The 19,354-nt window shown below is 31.8% G+C and overlaps 1 protein-coding gene across 2 annotated transcripts in view; it reads right to left on the bottom strand.

Annotated features, from left to right (window-relative positions):
* Positions 1 to 19,354, bottom strand: part of LOC127724279 (zinc finger MYM-type protein 4-like) — a 40,815-nt gene that overhangs the window by 8,199 nt on the left and 13,262 nt on the right. Inside the window, exons 6-15 of one of the 2 annotated variants that reach the window (XM_052231202.1) lie at positions 18,186 to 18,219; positions 14,275 to 14,378; positions 12,375 to 13,620; positions 11,190 to 11,324; positions 9,657 to 9,736; positions 8,630 to 8,789; positions 7,747 to 7,928; positions 6,595 to 6,727; positions 2,068 to 2,244; positions 947 to 1,423 (exon numbers count right to left, since the gene is read on the bottom strand). In XM_052231202.1, coding sequence (XP_052087162.1) covers positions 947 to 1,423; positions 2,068 to 2,244; positions 6,595 to 6,727; positions 7,747 to 7,928; positions 8,630 to 8,789; positions 9,657 to 9,736; positions 11,190 to 11,324; positions 12,375 to 13,620; positions 14,275 to 14,378; positions 18,186 to 18,219 — 2,728 coding nt within the window. The remainder of the gene's footprint in view (positions 1 to 946; positions 1,424 to 2,067; positions 2,245 to 6,594; positions 6,728 to 7,746; positions 7,929 to 8,629; positions 8,790 to 9,656; positions 9,737 to 11,189; positions 11,325 to 12,374; positions 13,621 to 14,274; positions 14,379 to 18,185; positions 18,220 to 19,354) is intronic. The other variant, XM_052231203.1, reaches the window with a different exon arrangement.

The raw sequence follows: 19,354 nt of genomic DNA, 5'->3' as shown, positions 1-19,354 counted from the left end.
TCATGAGAATTGGTGACAGCATTTTTGAGTTATTGTCCGAAAACTGGAAAATCACCCCTTTTTTTAATGAATAAAACCCCATAACTCAGAAATGTAAAATGTAAAATTTATAAAATTCTTAAGGGAGCTTACATCAATACATACAAACAATTCACCAAAGTTTCATAAGAATTGCTGAAAGCATTTTTGAGTTTTTGTCCGAAAACTGGAAAATCCCCCCTTTTTTTATGAATAAAACCCTGTAACTCGGAAACGTAAAATCTTAACTTTATAAAAATCTAAAGGGAGCTCATGTCAATAGATATAAACAATTCACCACAATTTCTTGCAAGTTGGTGAAAGCATTCTTGACTTATTGTCCGAAAACTGGAAAATCCCCCTTCTTTTAATGAATAAAACCCCATAACTCGGAAACGTAAAATCTAAATTTCATAAAAAACGAAAGGGAGCTCACGTCAATAGATATAAACAATTCACCAAAGTTTTATGCAAATTGGTTAAAGCATTTTTGAGTTAATGTCCGACATGTTGACGACGGACAGACGGACGGACAGACGGACGGACGGACAGACGGACAACGGTATACCATAATACGTCCCGTAAACGGGCGTATAAAAATGACTGTTATTTCAACCTATTATACAAAACTGTCGGTAAATTTACCAATCAACTTATTAACCTTAAAAAGATCATTCCAATATACTATTATTATTGTCAGTTCCAATATACTTATATTATTAAGCTTTTTCTACATATGATCATGATGATACCAAGGTCATCTAGGAGTACTGATTTCCTGTTTTTGGACAATGGATGATATTTAATGACATATATATATATAAAAGTCCTATTGTTACAAAAATGTATCTTTGCAATTTTTCAATTAAGAGTTCCTCTCAAAAATATATTCTCAGTATGTATTATATCAGGAAGTGATATCACATACCTATGCAAAGATAATAAATGCTGTCTGGTGCATATTCTTCCCCGTTTGGTTTCCGTACTTCCTTAACAAACAAACATAAAGAATAATTCAGCTCATCTGCAGAGCATTGTAACATGTCAGTCTTAAACAGTTTTAACTTTCCAGAACCTTGTTTGGTTACTTTATCCAACTGATTATTTTTCAGAACAACCCAATGTTTCCATGCGTTCACACCATACGTATATTTGAGATACATATTTGCATCAGGCGGTGTTTCATTTACTGGTTCAGGTTCAGGCTCCGGAGCAGACGGTTCCTCCACTTTCAAGACTACAGGTGCTTTCTGTCTTTTTGATCTACGTCTTGCCTGATTGCTACCGGGTCGTTTTGTCCCCTTGCCCTTTTGCGACCTAGTTTCTCGGACAGGTGTGTATTCATCGTCATCTTCTTCATCTTCAGTATCCTCTTGTTCTTTGGGTTTTGGCTTTGGTGGGGGTTCTTTAATATAAAAAGGAAAATAAGAATATAATTTTATATCTTTAATGAAGTTCAGATTCGAGAGATTGCATTTTTTTACCACAACCTTTTGTGACAAAGTAAAAAAGCATGCTCATGTGTAAATGCAGTTTACTCCCTTTAATATTCAGTAGTATAACTGTTCTAATTCTGTAAATTTATTGTATAGTTATCTCATTGTCAGTCATACTACATATCCTTAATTTTATATTCATTAAGAACATTCATGATGTTAAGGCTATATGTTTCATATTAAAAGATTAGGTATGTAATATATAAGAAAAATTGACATAAAAATGTCTCTTATCAGGTTTAAGTAACAAATTGTTTATCACTTTACAGTAATATACAGTAATTTATATCTAGCCTAAAAAGTAGGTTCCGTTTGATATGGGTTCTCTACGGCCGCAAATATTAAGTCCATTATTTCAACAATTGAACAATGGACAAAAATGCAAGATGAATTTTGTGACTTCCATACATAATGCTTTCAAAATTTAAACAAAAGTTTTATTTTTTCCAAACCTATCCCGTCGTAATTTCTGAATTACAGTATTAAAAAATCCTGTATATTCATTCCATATTTAATTGTATTATTTAAACATGACCTCACAGATCTATCATACCTGTACTGACAGGAACAGGTTCAATGGTTTCCTCTAGATCCATAACCGGTTCAGGGGTCATCTCTGTTGCCATTCTGAGCGCCATCTGTAACATGTCCTCTCCAAGATCAGCAGGTTTTTCTGGAACTTCAGGTTCTGGGGAATCAGAAGGGGGAGAGATTTTGGTGACTGCTATTTCTGAAGGAGGAAGTGTACATTTATGCATCTAGCCAAATGAAAAAAATAAAAGTGCTTGAAAGCACTCTCAGGAAAGATTGCTTTACAGTCTCAATAAAATAAGACTTAAATTATAATTACAATACATTGTATATGAATACATGTGTATCTCATTTCACTTAAATCACTATTATCTTTTACAAAATAAATGGAGAATGTGTCCTGGACACAGATGATGCCCCCGCTTGCATATAATATTATAAAGGAACATAACTCAAGAACAGTAAAAGTGACGCCACCCAAATTGGAACTTGATCTGAGTTTTGTGGTAATAAGCATTGTTTATAAGTTTCATAACATTTGGTTGAGGCAAACTTAAGTTAGGGAACGGAAACAAAAAATTCAGCAATTTTTCAATATTTGTAAAGGCGCATAACTATAGAACAGTAAAAGTGTAAAAGTAAAAATTCAAACTTGATCTGTGTTTTGTGGTATTAAGCATTGTGTATGTAAAGTTTTATAACATTTGGTTGAGGCAAACTAAAGTTAGAAAACAGAAACGAAAAATTCAGCAATTTTTATGTTTATAAAGGGGCATAACTAATGAAAGGTAATAGTGATTCCACCCAATTTCGAATTTGATCTGTGTTTAGTGGTAATAAGCATTGTGTTTAAGTTTTATAACATTTGGTTGTGGCAAACTAAAGTTAGAGAACGGAAACCAATTTTGGAAGACATATGCGACAGACGGACAAGGATAACACTTAATGCCCCCTTTGCCTAGCGTTGGGGGCATAAAAACATCTAATTTTATAAAGCTTTTTGTTATTATAGGTTAACCTTTTCGTATGAACAATTTCATACCTTTTAGGGAGTTTTACAACTGAAATATTTCATTTAAGTTTTTAAAAGGGAAAGATAAACACCCTGTGGTTCAATCTCTTTAAGCCATTGTCATGACAAGACAAGCAATAAAATTTCTCTCCCTTTAAGTTAGTATGGGGGTCTTTCACCATTTTGGATTATCTTATTGTTTAAGACTGTTTTTTTTTTAAATAAAGAATATTTTTTGATTGATTCTAAAATTGAACAAGAGCCTATTTAATGACAGCAAACTGGGTTTTTATTACATTTTTGAGATTCATTGTAAAAGCAATCAAGGACCATAACTCATGAACAGCAAAATAGAAAAGTTTCAATATAGAACTTGACCTCCATTTTGTCATCAGTAACAACATATTAAAATTTGAAAAGCCTTGGTTTATAAGTTGTTGTACTGAAATAACATGAGCCATCGGCTAACCTGCCTGCCTTACAACCCTAAATCAATAGCCAGATTTTAGTCGGAAAACCAGGTTTAAAATGTAATTTTATTTTTTTTAGAGGAAACACATTCAAATTATTTTGTATAATAGAAAGAAATGAAGAATATTTCCATGGGAAACAGATGCCCAAGCTTGTAAATATACAATAAATTCTGCAATTTTTTATCAATTAACAAAGGGAAATAACTCCAGAACAGCAAAAGTGACACCACCCAAAATTCAAACTTGATCTGCGTTTAGTGGTAATAAGCATTTAGTATAAGTTTCATAATATTTAAGAGGCAAAATTTAGTTAGATTGTGGAAACTGCACATTTGCCAATTATTACATTCATATAGGGACATAACTCGATAACGGTGAAAGTGACGCCACCAAAATTCAAACTTGATATGTGTTTGTTGGTAATAAACATTGTGTATAAGTTTCATAACATTTGGTTGAGGCAAACTTAAAGTTAAGAGAACAGAAATAAACTTTGGGACTTACAGACAGACAAGGGTAAAACTTAATGCTCCCTCCACCGCGGCGGAGCCATAAAAAAGAACTGTGACCCAATTTTTTCATTTAATTTTTCAAAGTAATTTTATATAACTATCTTCTCATATTTTATTTCAAAATTCTGTGATTTTGTTTTCATTCATTACAACATGTACAAATAATAATGCTTTTTCTCCCTGTATATTCCATATAAATTGTGTCAATTTTTCAAAATTTGTAGATTGAATATAAGCTTGGTGACCTTTACTTATTATATTTTTGAAATTTGCACGGTATAAATATTTAGGCAAAGTATGAAAAAAGTCTGCCATTTTTTGTTTACTCCCCATTCTACCTTAATCAGTAATATATAGTTTATTTCCTATTACATTTTTATGTACATGTACTTCACATGATTTTTGTTGGATGTACACAGGAGTGCAAAATAGAAACATTAATTTTATGGATAATATTAGTGGTTCAGTTAAAAAAGATTTCAATGTTTATATCTTGTCTTCATAACACTTCTATAAAGTCACTGGTAAAATGCAGTCAATATTTTACACATACAATAAACAGCTAGAAATCTGACATGTAAGGAAGGGCACTGCTTGTACATTTTTGGAAGAACAGAAACAAATAAATGCTGATGCAAACAAAGCAATATATGTTCATAGGGTGTCATTTTGTTTTCAAGACACCAGAACATAATTCAGGATATTTTATACATGAATATCAATAAACTGCTTCGCTGAGCGCAGCTGGGAACGCCCGCAGAGGTCCAACCCTAAAAAGTTTGGGCAAAAAAGAACACAATATTCAAGCTTGATACAGGTCTGAATTTGGATTGTATTAAATATTTGACATATTATAGGTTTCTGAATAAATGTAGTCAAAGAACTTGAAATTGGTTATATGAATTGAATTTATATTCCTGTGCTGTTGCGCAATACTAAGTAAATCTGTTGTCAGACTATAAACAATTAAAGTTCAATTAATTCTCAATGTCATAATAGAAATTTATGAAAATGTAAAGGGAGCTTACATCAATAGATATAAAAAATTCACCAAAGTTTCATGAGAATTGCTGATAGCATTTTTGAGTTATTGTCCGAAAACTGGAAAATCTCCCCTTTTTTAATGAATAAAACCCCATAACTCAGAAATGTAAAATCTAAAATATATAAAAATCGAAAGGGAGCTCATGTCAATAGGTATAAACAATTCACCAAAGTTTCATAAGAACTGCTGAAAGCATTTTTGATTTTTTGTCAGAAAACTGGAAAATCCCCCTTTTTTTATGAATAAAACCCTTTAACTCGGAAACGTAAAATCTAAAATATATAAAAATCTAAAGGGAGCTCATGTCAATAGATATAAACAATTCACCACAATTTCTTGCAAGTTAGTGAAAGCATTCTTGAGTTATAGTCCGACATGTTGATGACGGACGGACAGACGGATAACGGTATACCATAATACGTCCCGTAAACGGGCGTATAAAAACTGTTAAAATCCAAGCACTATGAGTTATTTATATATTTTGACATAAATTTTGAAAGTTGTGGACATAGACACTGGGAACCAGTTTGGAAAAGCATATTATATACCAATATATCAATTTTCATTAAAATCTATTTGAAATACCATAGCATATATTAATTTTTATTTGCACAAAAAAGATTTGATGCCAGGAATCAGTTTGGAATAAATTATTATTCCCATAAATGAATTTTCATCGAAATCCTAACACAAAAAGGTATTTCTCATAGTTTAGCAATTAAAATTTTGTGAAATTGGGAAAATTTTTGAATATACATGTAGCATATCATACCTACATTTCAATTTTTGTTAAAATCCTAGCACAAAGAGATGTTTCCAAAATATATGATTTTTCAAACAAAAACTAAGTTTTCACATCAACTGTCATTTGAAAAAAAAGAGTTTAAAGGAGTTAATATATTTAATATTCATCTTGGATTCAAATATTCGCAATAAGTTAGAACAAGCTCTTTTCAGAAATAAGATTATAAAAATTCATTTTAGATGAAAAAAAGCTAACTGCTAGCAAGATATAACATAATATAAATAATTTCATATACATATACAAGGCATGCAAACTACTGTAATAGGCTAGATGCATAAATATACACAGAAACAACATACACAAACTACTCTAACAGGCTAGATGCATAATTATACACAAAAACAACATACACAAACTACTCTAACAGGCTAGATGTATAATTATACACAAAAACAACATACACATACTATTCTAACAGAATATACACAGAAAACAACATAAACATTAAAAGAAAGAAATAGCGCAGTAAGAGATTATAATATATATTTTGTGATAGTATAGTTGATAAGCTTGTGCCAAACCACCATTTTTTTTACATTTCAACAAGCATCAGTAAATAATCTTTAATAAAAGGTTATAATAAATCTTTTAAAGGTAGACAGGAGTTTTTTGCTTTTTAAATCTCAGAACCAAAGACAGGAATAAAAAAAAAAAAAAATGGGATCGTTATTTGAGCTTAGAAGACTGGTTTTCTGTTTATACCTTCTACTGGTTCCATTTCTGCCTCATTTTCTGATTCAGATTCTGATGAGTCCTTTGCCACGGCACTCACTGCCTCTGCCATCATTAAAAGTTCTGCTTCTAAAGGATCGTCAGGTATCTTCTCACGAATTTCCTTAAATCAAAACACAAAATTCCTAATGTTTTAGTTTTAAAATTATTTATGCAAATGTAAATAATAAAAGTACATCAAGTGCTTTATCCTAAGCAATTAATTTGACATCAGGGTATTTTACTCTTCACTTTTGGATTAAATGACAAAAAGGGATCAAAGGTATGCTCCATCCTATATAAATGGTTTGTTGGTGTTGCTTTCAGCTATTTTGACTGTTTTATGGCAGCCAGTTTTAATTGGTGGAGATTGGTGGAGAATGCTGGAGCACCTAGAGAGAAACCATGACCTTCGGCAGGGAAACTGGCAATCAGCATTTAATATCACAGTTAAATACACCACGACATGAGCAGGATTCAAGTTAACAACCTCAGAATTGACTAGTGGTCACTGTTGATGAACTATGAAATATGTATATAATCGTAAAATTCTACCCATGAAACATTACATAAATCCATTATCATTCAACGTATTTCAACAAATAGCTTTCACAATTCATTCATCCTACATTAAGGGAGAAATTAAATTCCATAGTTTTGAATATCACACAATACATGTATTAGCTCTCAGGTTTCAGTATTTTTTAACCACAGTTCCATTTGTTTTAATCTTTTATTTGGTGGTATCTTAATGTACTCCCACCAGTCAATCACTCAATTTATTTGCTATTAATCAATCTTTCAAATGGTCAGCTTTTACTAAATGGATGCCCTTCACTCATTTGATCCATTCTAAAGGATTTTCTATTTGAGATGATCTCATGTTATCTTTGTGCAGAGAGGTTGTCGATTTTAATGTTCAGGTGCCATAGGTGTCCTTTGACAACACGATCTTGGTGGCATGTTTGGGTTTAAGAATCAGTATTTCATTCAACAATCAATAACATAAACCCTATTGGCCCTTGCATTGAAAATTAAACCTGTATTGTTAAGAAGGTATATCATAGGTCATTTGTACATCCAGTTATATCCCTTAAATAAACATCCATTACTAAACACTATGACCATCTTTTTAGTACATACCTTTATGTGTTTCAGAATACTGTTGGTACTTTTCTTGGTGGTTGGTATGAAGCATGGTATGGGTATAGGTATGGGGAAGGGAAAGGCAATGGGTGTTGGCTGTGAATACATTGCCATTGGTACTGGAACATAGAAAGGTATCGGGATGGGTATCAACACATTCTGGGGTTCCATATCTTTGTCTGAAATAAAATTGAAAAACTTTAAACTGTGTTTTATTTATTTGTAATTTTCATTCGCTTTTGTTCACATATGTATTTTTACATGAAAATTTAATTTGAATAAAATTGTCACCTTATTTCTTCACATTTGCAAGTTTTATCCATACATGATAGAGAAATAATTAGAAAGTAATACCATCTTAAAGACACAAATAATGAAATCCTAACTAAAAATTTTAAATGTATCCTTTGTGAATTATTTCTTATCAATCATAAATAAATCTAACTATCAAATCATGTTATGGACTGTTACTTTCAATGTGAAATATCCTTAATGCATCAGAAGTCTTTATCTTTAAAATAAATATTGCTCAAACTGATGCTAGAGGCTGTCTCGAACTCGAGATTTTGCTGTTTTGAGGGCTCACTAAGACTTTGAGATGAAGAACAGCAATAAAAGCATTATTTCTTTGATTTCATTTATTCCATGTGCAAGTTTAAATTTGGAATTGATACACCATATCCTTTTTTATTCTTTTATTTTCCTATGTCGGACTTATGTTTGGAGATAATGCATAAAACCTCTTCAGATGCTAAATACAAGCAGTAGTCTGAACAATCTGACTAATGAAATATAAGCCAGTAATCTAGAACCAAGTATTTTGATAATTGCATGTTCAAATTAATTGCACTACAAAAATACATGAGAATACAAGCCATACCTGTTTGTGTTTCCTTTGTTTGTGTGTGAGGACGGCATGATGTGGCCTTAGTCTGTACAAATGGTTTACAAAGACATGACTTGTTTTTGATTGTTTTTGGTTGTGGTGGTTGAATAATAACTGTCTGTATAGTTTGTGTTGCCTGAGCTGGTACTGTTGTCTGAAAATATATATATGGTAAATATTTTAATCAGTCTGTACCTATATAGCTTTCATTTATTAGTGTGTGTTTACAGTTTTACCTATTAAATAAGTAATTCATATTCAGGATTTTCTTCTTTTTATCTGCAGTCATGTCACAATTGCATTTTCATGCATTTTTTAATCAAATCGTAATTCTAATGAAAGATTTCAAGAATATATCATTTATACTAATTTAGTTTATGAAATTTTAACAATATAACAATAAATCTGGTTATTTTGTCTATTTTATGTGACAATTTTTCTTTTTAACTATGGAGAAACTACAGAAATCAATTTGATAAAATTAAAAATTTATCAGGAGCATAAGTTGGTATGAATCAATTATCAACAGGAGTAACATATCAACTTAATGAACAAAATTTACATTGTTTATTTTACTTTGGAATAATAGATTAAGTTCGAGTCATTCGAAAGGAGTAAATTTATATCATTAACAATATGATTAATATTTATATATTTCAACAGATGGACCATTTAAATATTTCTGTTCATGTAGAATTGCAAGTAAACCAATTTCAAGACGAGAGCTGACTGGATTTTAGTACTCTTAATTTTACAGTTCTAGATTTTAACTAAAAGTTTGAAGAACCAGTTTTGTACTTCCGTTGCATAATCAATTCTTTTTCCATTTATCTGTAAAGTGTAATATTCTTTCTCCAATAAACTTTTGCTTGATATGTCTACTTTACATTTAACCATAATTAGCATTTTGTACTTAAGAAACAGCCAATAGAAAATTTGGATTAGAAATTTCTTATGCAATCTTTCTTTTCACCAAATCAGTGCCTTCCCAGGATGCAATGTCAGACATGGAAGTACTTACCCTGATATTAGTATTTTTATTGTTGATAACCAATGGAACTTGTTGATTTGACTTGAAATTCACTTGTTGTTGTTGGTTGACTAAAAAACAAAAATTAAACTGTCAAACACAATCCTAGCTTTAACTTATCTTTTATTTAAAAAAAAATATGGAGGTTTTGTCATTGTCTGAGGTTTCCTTAAAATTACTATTTAAATGTTTTGTGTCAATTAAAAAACTAGACATGGACGATTCCCCCTCTGCTCTGCCATGTGCATGAGTATAGTTCCACATACTTTAGATTTGACAAACAGTTATGTTGAAGTACAACTTGAAATTGTTGCGCTGTCTGTAAGACACAAATGATGACCCTGCCTGACCATAAGAAATTATAACACTATGAATGATGATCTATCTTTTATTTTTATTCTGAATTTCTACACTTGCAGGATTGATTGTCTAGCCAAAAGGTTTCAACTTTCCAGTTTTAGTAGTAACCAAGTTCAACTTTCTATTTCCAGTGGTTACCAATTCAACTTCCCGGTAATGATTAAATATTTGACAATACTAAAAAATCTTATTTATTGTAATAGGGACATTAAACTGTCGTAGTACAAACCATGTTTTCAACTATATAGCAAGTGAGAAGGAAATGAAGTCCAACAACCGTTTTTTGTGAATATCTAACATGCCCCCTTTCTGACTTTTAGTACAAAAAAAATGAGTCCAAATAGCTGGCATTTTGAGAAAATTTGAAAACAAGAGTGGACACGCTGAAATATCTCGCCTTCTTTATTAATCATTGATATTATGTTGGTAGTCCTAAATATAAAGCTTTATTACAACTGTCACATAAACTTAACATTAATCATAAATTAGTAATTATTCAAAATTAGTAATTTGTCAATTCTGGTCACTTTTTTGTATTATTATAAATCTTGTAATGCTTAAATATTACTACAAATAGAGACTAAAAAGTCTTATTGTTGCCTCATATTTTGGTGGAAAATCACTTTCCAACGTTCAGAAAAGTTATAAATCTCCTCCCGCCAAATTCAATATGCTACCCAAAAATATCCAACAATTATGACAAAAGCAAATATTTGTCTTCTATTTCATTTTACACATTTGTAACTATAGATTTCTATGGTAACTCATTGGATGGTTAGTATTGGTAGTCTTGAGATAAGATTCTGATATAACAACATCGTCATAAAAAAAATTTGTTACAGCTGGATGATGAACATACTTTATTGCTTAAACAATTATCTCCCCTGAATCCACTCTATCAACTATGACTGTCAAACAAACTTAATTTTTGTATTCTCCCTACAGGCATAAGAAAAAATTTGTATTCTCCCTACAGACATAAAAACACAACATAACTAAAAGTATCAACTACTTTAAATACGTCAAAATCAACAGTAAGCATGGTAACCAAATGTTTCAGACAAAAGATGAAAATGTGAAAACATTTAGGACATATAAATGACAATTAATGGTTATAACCCACACTCTATAAAATCTTAAAGTTCATCCATACAGGTAACATACCTTGAGGTGCAAGAGAGACCACATTTGATATTATTGGTATCTGATTCATGTTTGGATTGGTTGGTCTGTTCTGCAAAGGCGGTCGAATCATATTGTGTGGTGCTACAGACCTAATTGCAGTTTGTGGCATGGCAGCTGAAATATATAATTTGATAACAATCATTGGGATGCATATTTTGAACATGATGAAAATATTTGTTCAACAATACTTGAATGTGACTCTATAATCACACTTATCAAAAGGAACATTAAAATAGACTATCATTGTTGAACATCTACTCTTCATGTGATGTAATAACATAAGAATTGTGACATTAGATTCACTTGGAAATCTTTACATGAATATGCCAATGATGAGTCTTATGTACTAAAGAGGTTGATTGATTGATTGTTGTTTAACGCCACTTTCAACACTATTGTGCTATTTCGTGGCGGTCAGTTTTTATTGGCGGAGGAAGCCAGAAAGCCCGGGGAGAACCAGACCTTCAGTAGGAAAACTGACAATCCTTGTCAATTAAAATTGGAGTCAAGTGCACCTGCCCCGTCCGGGATTCGAACTCACCACCTCAGTGTTGACTGGCTAGTGATACCGTAGTTCGACTACTTAGACCACTCGGCCATCGAGGCCCCTTGTAGTTGAAAGGGGCGACTGGCATACCAAATTATAAGCCTGGTATCATTGATGAGTTTTTCTGAAGGAGAAATATCACAGGGAAGTAAATCACCTTCAATCACAAGCAATCCTCCTGTTCCACAGTCAATCACTTATCAAGATTTATATAGTGTGTATTGCAATAAAAAATTTGTGAAGTGCCTAATAAATGATCTCTTTAAGTCTAACTACAAAATTTTTGTCTGCAGCTTGATTTTGTTTAAAGAATAAATAGTTCTAAGATTATTGTTGATGGCATAATTTATTCTTACAGAGTTGCTATTTCATTTAAATGTATTGCCCAGTCCATGCAGGCTATAGAATGCTACATCTAACCTCTCTAGGTCCTGGAGGTTAAACAATAGCGCAAATTAACAAAATGAACCATATAAAATAGAATTGATCTTCAACCCCATGCAAAGTTCTGTTTTTAAGTTAAATTTCAAAAGATATGCATTGAAAAGATTTGTGTGTGTGAGTTTTCCATACCTAAATAGATTAATCCTGAAGTTTATCAGTAAATCAGTACTCACGTTTATGCTGCACTGGCTGGGGTGGCCTAGTTGTTGATCTGGTCTGTATCCCCCCAGGTTTTGGAGCAGTTGTTGTTGTCCCCGACGGTGCAGCACTGGAGGTAAACTGTGATTGAAATTTCATGACACAATTATAAGAACAAAAGTTCCGAACAGAAGCATCACTCATGGTCAGATGGTATTGTGCTGGAACGTATCTCTTACACTGGTCACATAGCACCGCTTGATTCGAAGTAGCCTGGAGATTCACACGATACAAGGACAGACAATTCAGTGAGCAAAATAACTGGTACTTGTTATTAGCATCAACTCGCTCAATCATGTCAAAGTTACTTTTCTTACAATTACACCATGAACATGAGACGACTTTTTTGTTTAATGTTTTGAATGTATTTACACACATGAAACTGCAGAAGCGTTTTTGCTGCCCTTCAAACTGAATATACTGTGGATGCATCCCTTCGTTGTAGCAATAGATGCCACAATTGTCACAAGTGTTCATTGTCAATTTGTTGGCATACTGGAATGCTGAGAAACAAGGATCCCCACAGAGATAATTGGTTTTCCCTTCCAGCTGAATCTGATGTTTCATGGTATTGACCTTTGCACAGACGGAACAAGTATGGGTACCTTTAGGAGCAGGACCACTTTTCTTCCCCGGATCAACACCAGTGATTTCAATGTCACGATTATTTTTCTCTTCGTATTTCTGAAGACAGCTTTGGCTGCAGAAATCTTTAAATGAACTATCGGGACCTGCTGGGGCTACGAATGCATCTGAACTTTTAGTAATGTCCTTTTGACAACATTCGCAAAGTTTTTGCTTTTTCAGGAAATCGTTATAACAACCCTGAGAACAAAACTGCCTGATCTGGTTTCCAAACTTGAAACAAAATTTTCCTTTAGTGGCTTGCTGAATAACGTTTGAACAGCTTGAACATGACGTATTCAGACTACTCTGGAATTTTCCAAGACAATCCTCACCACAAAAATCCATACCCTGCCAATTCAGAAATGGTTTTGCTGTTGACGCATTGATGTTCATGACTTGACAAACTTGGCAGGTTTTGAATTGTCCATGTTGGTTGTTCACTGCAGGAGCGACTGTCTTGTTTTCCTGTGGCTGTGGTGGTGTTGATGATCGTAAATATGTTGTAGGGTTCGATCGGAATCGTTTAAAACAGTCATCGTCACATAGATGTTTGATGTCACCATTTCTAACAATGTTATATTTACATTTTCCAACCTGAAAAACAAATATATTAGTCTTATCAATAAAAAAACTAAAAAATGGTAATACTTTATTTACTACTATTAAAGATCTCACACCTCAGCCTTGGACATTCTAGTAAACAACTCTATGAGTTTGATTCCATCAAACACATTTTCTTTGCATGTGAAAACATGTTTTGTTCTTATTATTACAGAATTCCCTTTGATAGCATGTAACAAAATATTCTTGTTTTTGGTAAACCATATATATAAATTAATTAATCTTTAAAGTTTCTTAAACTTTTCATTAAACTTCTGCAAATTCTTTATGCAAGCAGGGAATAAAACTTTCACAAGTTGTGGAAATAGCTTGCAACAAATAATATTTTAAAGCCCAACATGATAAATTGAAATATGAGTTGAAACTACAATTGATCGCAAAAAATTTCCAGACATTTTCATTGGTAAAAATTTCATCAAATAAACAAACAAAAATCAGTTTGTAATAATTATTTCAACAATGTGATTTAAAATTTTTATCTGCAAATTTTGTTTTTGGAATTTAATTAAGGTGATGTTTGTACTTTTTTGTTTGGATTATGGATCTGATATTATTATGCCGTTCTTATTTTCACTAATTTTTTTTCTCTCTCAGTATGTCAGTATCAACAATTACCAACAGTCCTACCTTTTTACACACAATACAAGTCTGTATTTTACTCTTTGGAGATTTATTGTCTGTTCTAACTTCATGTTTCACCTCTTGTTTTACAGGCACAACTGGTTTAACATCTGAAAAAGTCATATTGTAAATTATACTAAAAAATTATTCACTAATGCCTTGAAATTCAGTTATATGACATTTCTTGTATTCAAAGTTTGACATTGCAATGATAAAGACAAAAGGTTTACATCTATAATACAGTAAGCCAACAGCAGAAATGTATAACAAAAGAAAATTATTTTAAACTATTTTACAGTTCATTAAGGCATGAATGTAATATTTTTCTGTCTATGATGAAATAACATCAAAAATGTGGTTCACACTGAATAACCCGCGTAGTTTATTTCGAATAGACAGTAAAAATATTACGGTCAGTCTTTATAATTTAATTCTAAATTCCATTTTTAAGGTGTAAATCATGAAAAAAACATTGATGAAGTCACAGTCACATGACAAAATTATGTCTATGAGCTGATAGACAAAAAACTTTCAGCCAATCAGAAGACATGTTACATCCGAAATTAAATTATTCAGAAATAGATGTTAATGAACAAATCAATTTTAACAGAATGCACTCTGAAGAAACTTAAACACTGCAATTTTCAAATATCCAGGTACTGTAAATTCAGAAATTAATGCATACATTTATTATTGCAAATCGTTGACCACTGGCAAAATTCAAATCAAGGTAATGCAATTTCAAAAAGGAGTAAGTTCGATAAGGGACATATTTGTCCCCAATTATTAAGTTCCAAGTTTCAAGATAAAAAAATGTTTTAAGTTGATGAAAAGACACGTGTCAAAGTTTTATTGTAAAGCATTCATTTTTACATCCTAAACAGATAAAAAAAAATATATTCAAGTCAAATATGTAAAATGTTATATCAATCATGATGTTAAAAGATCTTTTTTGTCAACACATGCGCTCTATGTTTTCTTTAAAAAAAATCAATGAGAATTTATCAGTTTTCATTATATTTTCATGGAAAATTAAAATGAGTGCTATTTGTGAAGTCATGAATAGAACGTAAGTACATAAATTTTCAATGAAAAGACATATTTTCTTTCTAGACATTGTATTAGCTATGATTCACTGTAACTTTAGTCAATAAATCCTTATTTGAAATTGTAGCTAGCAGAGCTCCAGATAAGCTGCGTATTTGCGTGATCACGCAATACAAATTATAATAAACTGCTTCGCTGAGCGCAGCTAGATACGCCCGCAGAGGTCCGACCCTGAACAGTTGGGGCAGAAATGGACACAATATTCAAGCTTGATTCAGGTCTGAATTTGGATTGTAATTAAATATTTGACATATTATAGGTTTCTGAATAAATGTATTCAAAGAACTTAAATTGGTTATATGAATTGAATTTATATTCAATTAAAAATTTCTTGCTGTTGTGCAACACTTAGTAAATCTGTTGTCAAGACTATAAACAAATAAAGTTCAATTAATTCTCAATGCCATATTAGAAATTTATGAAAATAAAAAGGGAGCTTACATCAATAGATATAAACAATTCACCAAAGTTTCATAAGAATTGGTGACAGCATTTTTGAGTTATTGTCTGAAAACTGGAAAATCACCCTTTTTTTAATGAATAAAACCCCATAACTCAGAAATGTTAAATGTAAAATTTATAAAATTCTAAAGAGAGTTTACATCAATACATACAAACAATTCACCAAAGTTTCATAAGAATTGCTGAAAGCATTTTTGAGTTTTTGTCCGAAAACTGAAAAATCCCCCCTTTTTTTATGGATAAAACCCTGTAACTCGGAAACGTAAAATCTAAAATTTATAAAAATCAAAAGAGAGCTCATGTTAATAGATATAAACAATTCACCACAATTTCTTGCAAGTTGGTGAAAGCATTCTTGACTTATTGTCCGAAAACTGGAAAATCCCCCTTTTTTTAATGAATAAAACCCCATAACTCGGAAACGTAAAATCTAAATTTTATAAAAAAACAAAAGGGAGCTCACGTCAATAGATATAAACAATTCACCAAAGTTTTATGCAAATTGGTTAAAGCATTCTTGAGTTAATGTCCGACATGTTGACGACGGACAGACGGACGGACAGACGGACGGACGGACAGACGGACAACGGTATACCATAATACGTCCCGTAAACGAGCGTATAAAAAACCCAATGCAATTGACCATTGCAGGGTTCAATAACCCAATTGATTCAAAGGAAAACCCAATTATATGCCAAAACCATGAGTTCTCAACCCTTTTTTTGGCTACCGTTTGCGTTATTTACCCTTATCTGTTTACAGTCGTCGCGTAAATCTATTTTTATAATAATTGGAAATTTCCTTTCGTTCTTAAAATAGATCTCTGCATCAAGAAGCTGAAATGGGTCCCTGTTTAAATTTTCCGTTGCTCAAAAGGTACACGTGGTTTTGAAAACATTTTGATCTTCTCGGCGTTTATCCAATTAGTGTGTGTCATGTTATCATATTTTTTTCGAATTGCTCGGGATTTATCATAACATACATTGAATTAAAACAAAAGTGAAAGTCCGGTAGAAATATTGAATAGAAGCATGTTTTCAGCTTCTTTTGAATAGCTAAGTGAAATTTATGATGATAACAAGACTCAGCCATTGTTATTAGGAAGCCTCCATAGAACGCACGGGTGTTTATGCGTACCTTATCGAGAACATTGCTTATTAACACGGGGTTTCGTCAAAAACAAAATCAGTTGGAAAAAGTTAAAGGCCAATATTGTAGTTGGAAAACATCGGAAACCAAAAGTTCTAATGAGGGACAGCTTGACCCAGATTTATATAAATTAAATTAAACAAAAACATTCAAGTATACAGTTTATATCATATATTTCTTCCATTTTACATTTAATGAGTGAGTACACATACATGCATTTGTCTCAGTTTTTTATATAAAGGTATATAAGGGGGGGGGGAATCTGAGACGAGTGTCTGTGAATACACATATCCGTTTTTTACAGTTTATATAAGTTGTGACAAACTACAAAACTGGCAGACGTTTGAAACAGGACACAAATTAAACCTACAATCGCTCGTCAGTGAATAAACCTAATGAAACATCTATAGCACATATACAAAGAAAGGAACATACACATGTATTTAAGATTGAAAAACATCTGGGGTTGATATTGCTTAAATATTCAATAATGTGTGGATGAAAAAACCCAATACAATAATGAGCTTGGTGGTGAAAAACCCAATTTGATATCAACTTGAGGGGTGAATTGAAATGGATAATGCAATTAAAAAACTTTATCACCCAATTAAATAAGAAAATGGTGGGTAAACACCCCAATTTGTGAATTCTTATCTGGAGCTCTGAGCTAGAAATAGGGGCCATTTTAGGGCCGTATCAAACCTACTCCTTTATGAAGGAAAATCGCTATTGAAATTAAGAATGCAAGTTTTTATTATTGCGATCATGATACTGTCACATTGTTCGCATGAATAAAAACATCAAATTAATTTCTGAAATTACAGTGATTTATAAATTCTAATGCAATACAACAGCTCAATTCTAACATTTTTTTTTTTATTTCTTTCTTCTCTATAAAACATTTAAATACTGAAATACAGAAATTATTGCATGCATTTATTTTTGAAGAATGAACAAAAATGTGAGATTAATTATTGCAATTTCTGGAAAAGCTGCATACAGATATATATATATATATATATGTATCAGATATCAAAATGCAGGTTCTTATTATTGCGATACTCACCCAGTTGCATTATTCACATTATAAAAACCTCGCAATAATTTTGGAATTCACAATAATCATTTGCCTATTTTACTAAAAAACATTATACAAATGAAGAAATAATTCTGTAAAGATAAGTTGTATTTGTATTTACCTTTTTTTGTCTCTACTTTGACCTTTTCTGATTCCTACAAAGATAGACAATACCAGTCATACATAAAATTCAGTAAAGACATGCTCACTTTAATCCCACATACTTATCTCATATACAGTATATCAGGTTTTGTTTGGGTTTTGGCCATAGAAGGCCAATATTGGCTACATGTTTATTATTTGCATAAATCAGCCTTGTATAATGCATTTAAATGGTAAGTGAAATGTAAGCAAAGGCTAAATTTTGTGGTAACAAAAACTACCTTAAATAAAGTGAAAATTAGGCACATGCAAAAATTTAGATACTCAGTATTGACTTTTACACAGTAAAAGTTTTTATATCCAGTAGAATCTCTAATTTTAATACAGCTCTGTAATGACAGTTGTTTAGAAAATAAATGGAGAATGTGTCCCCATGGACACAGATGATGCCCCCGCTTGCATACAACATTATAAAGAGACACAACTCAAGAACGATAAAAGTGATGCTACCCAAATTTGTACTTGATCTGATTTTTGTGGTAATAAGTATTGTGTAAAGGTTTCATAAAGTTTGGTTGAGGCAAACTTAAGTTAGAGAACGGAAACTATACATTTTGCAATTTTTCCATTTCTAAAGGGGCATAACTCTAGAACGGTTAAAGTGACGCCACCAAAATTCAAACTTGATCTGTGTTTTGTGGTAATAAGTATTGTGTATAAGTTTCATAATATTTGGTTGAGGCAAACTTAAGTTAGAGAACGGAAACTAAAAATTTTGTGAATTTTTCCATTTATAAAGGGGCATAACTCTAGAACAGTTAGAGTGACGCTACCAAAATTCAAACTTGATCTGTATTTTGTGGTAATTAGCATCGTGTATAAGTTTCATAAAATATGGTTGAGGCAAACTAAAGTTAGAGAACGGAAACCAATTTTGGGACGTAAGTACGTACAGACGGACAAGGGTAAAGCTTAATGCCCCCTCCGCTACGGAGCATGGGATTTTCAGTGGGTTTTTTTGTGCCACCCTTGAAAATTTCTTTGTTTGATGTTGCCTACCCATGCCTTAAGCTTGTAGGGTTGGGTAGGTAGGTAGGGATTTTTTTGGGCCAACAACATAAATTACATGTTTTAGACAAAAAAAGCAAGAAAAATCTTTAAAAAAAAATTTGAAACAATTTGTGTCAT

This window comes from Mytilus californianus, unplaced genomic scaffold (assembly GCF_021869535.1).
Source record: "Mytilus californianus isolate M0D057914Y unplaced genomic scaffold, xbMytCali1.0.p SCAF_14, whole genome shotgun sequence".
NCBI classification, from domain to species: Eukaryota; Metazoa; Mollusca; class Bivalvia; order Mytilida; family Mytilidae; genus Mytilus; species Mytilus californianus.
Note: the sequence above shows the minus strand (reverse complement) of the source record. Positions and strands in the feature narration are given on the sequence as shown.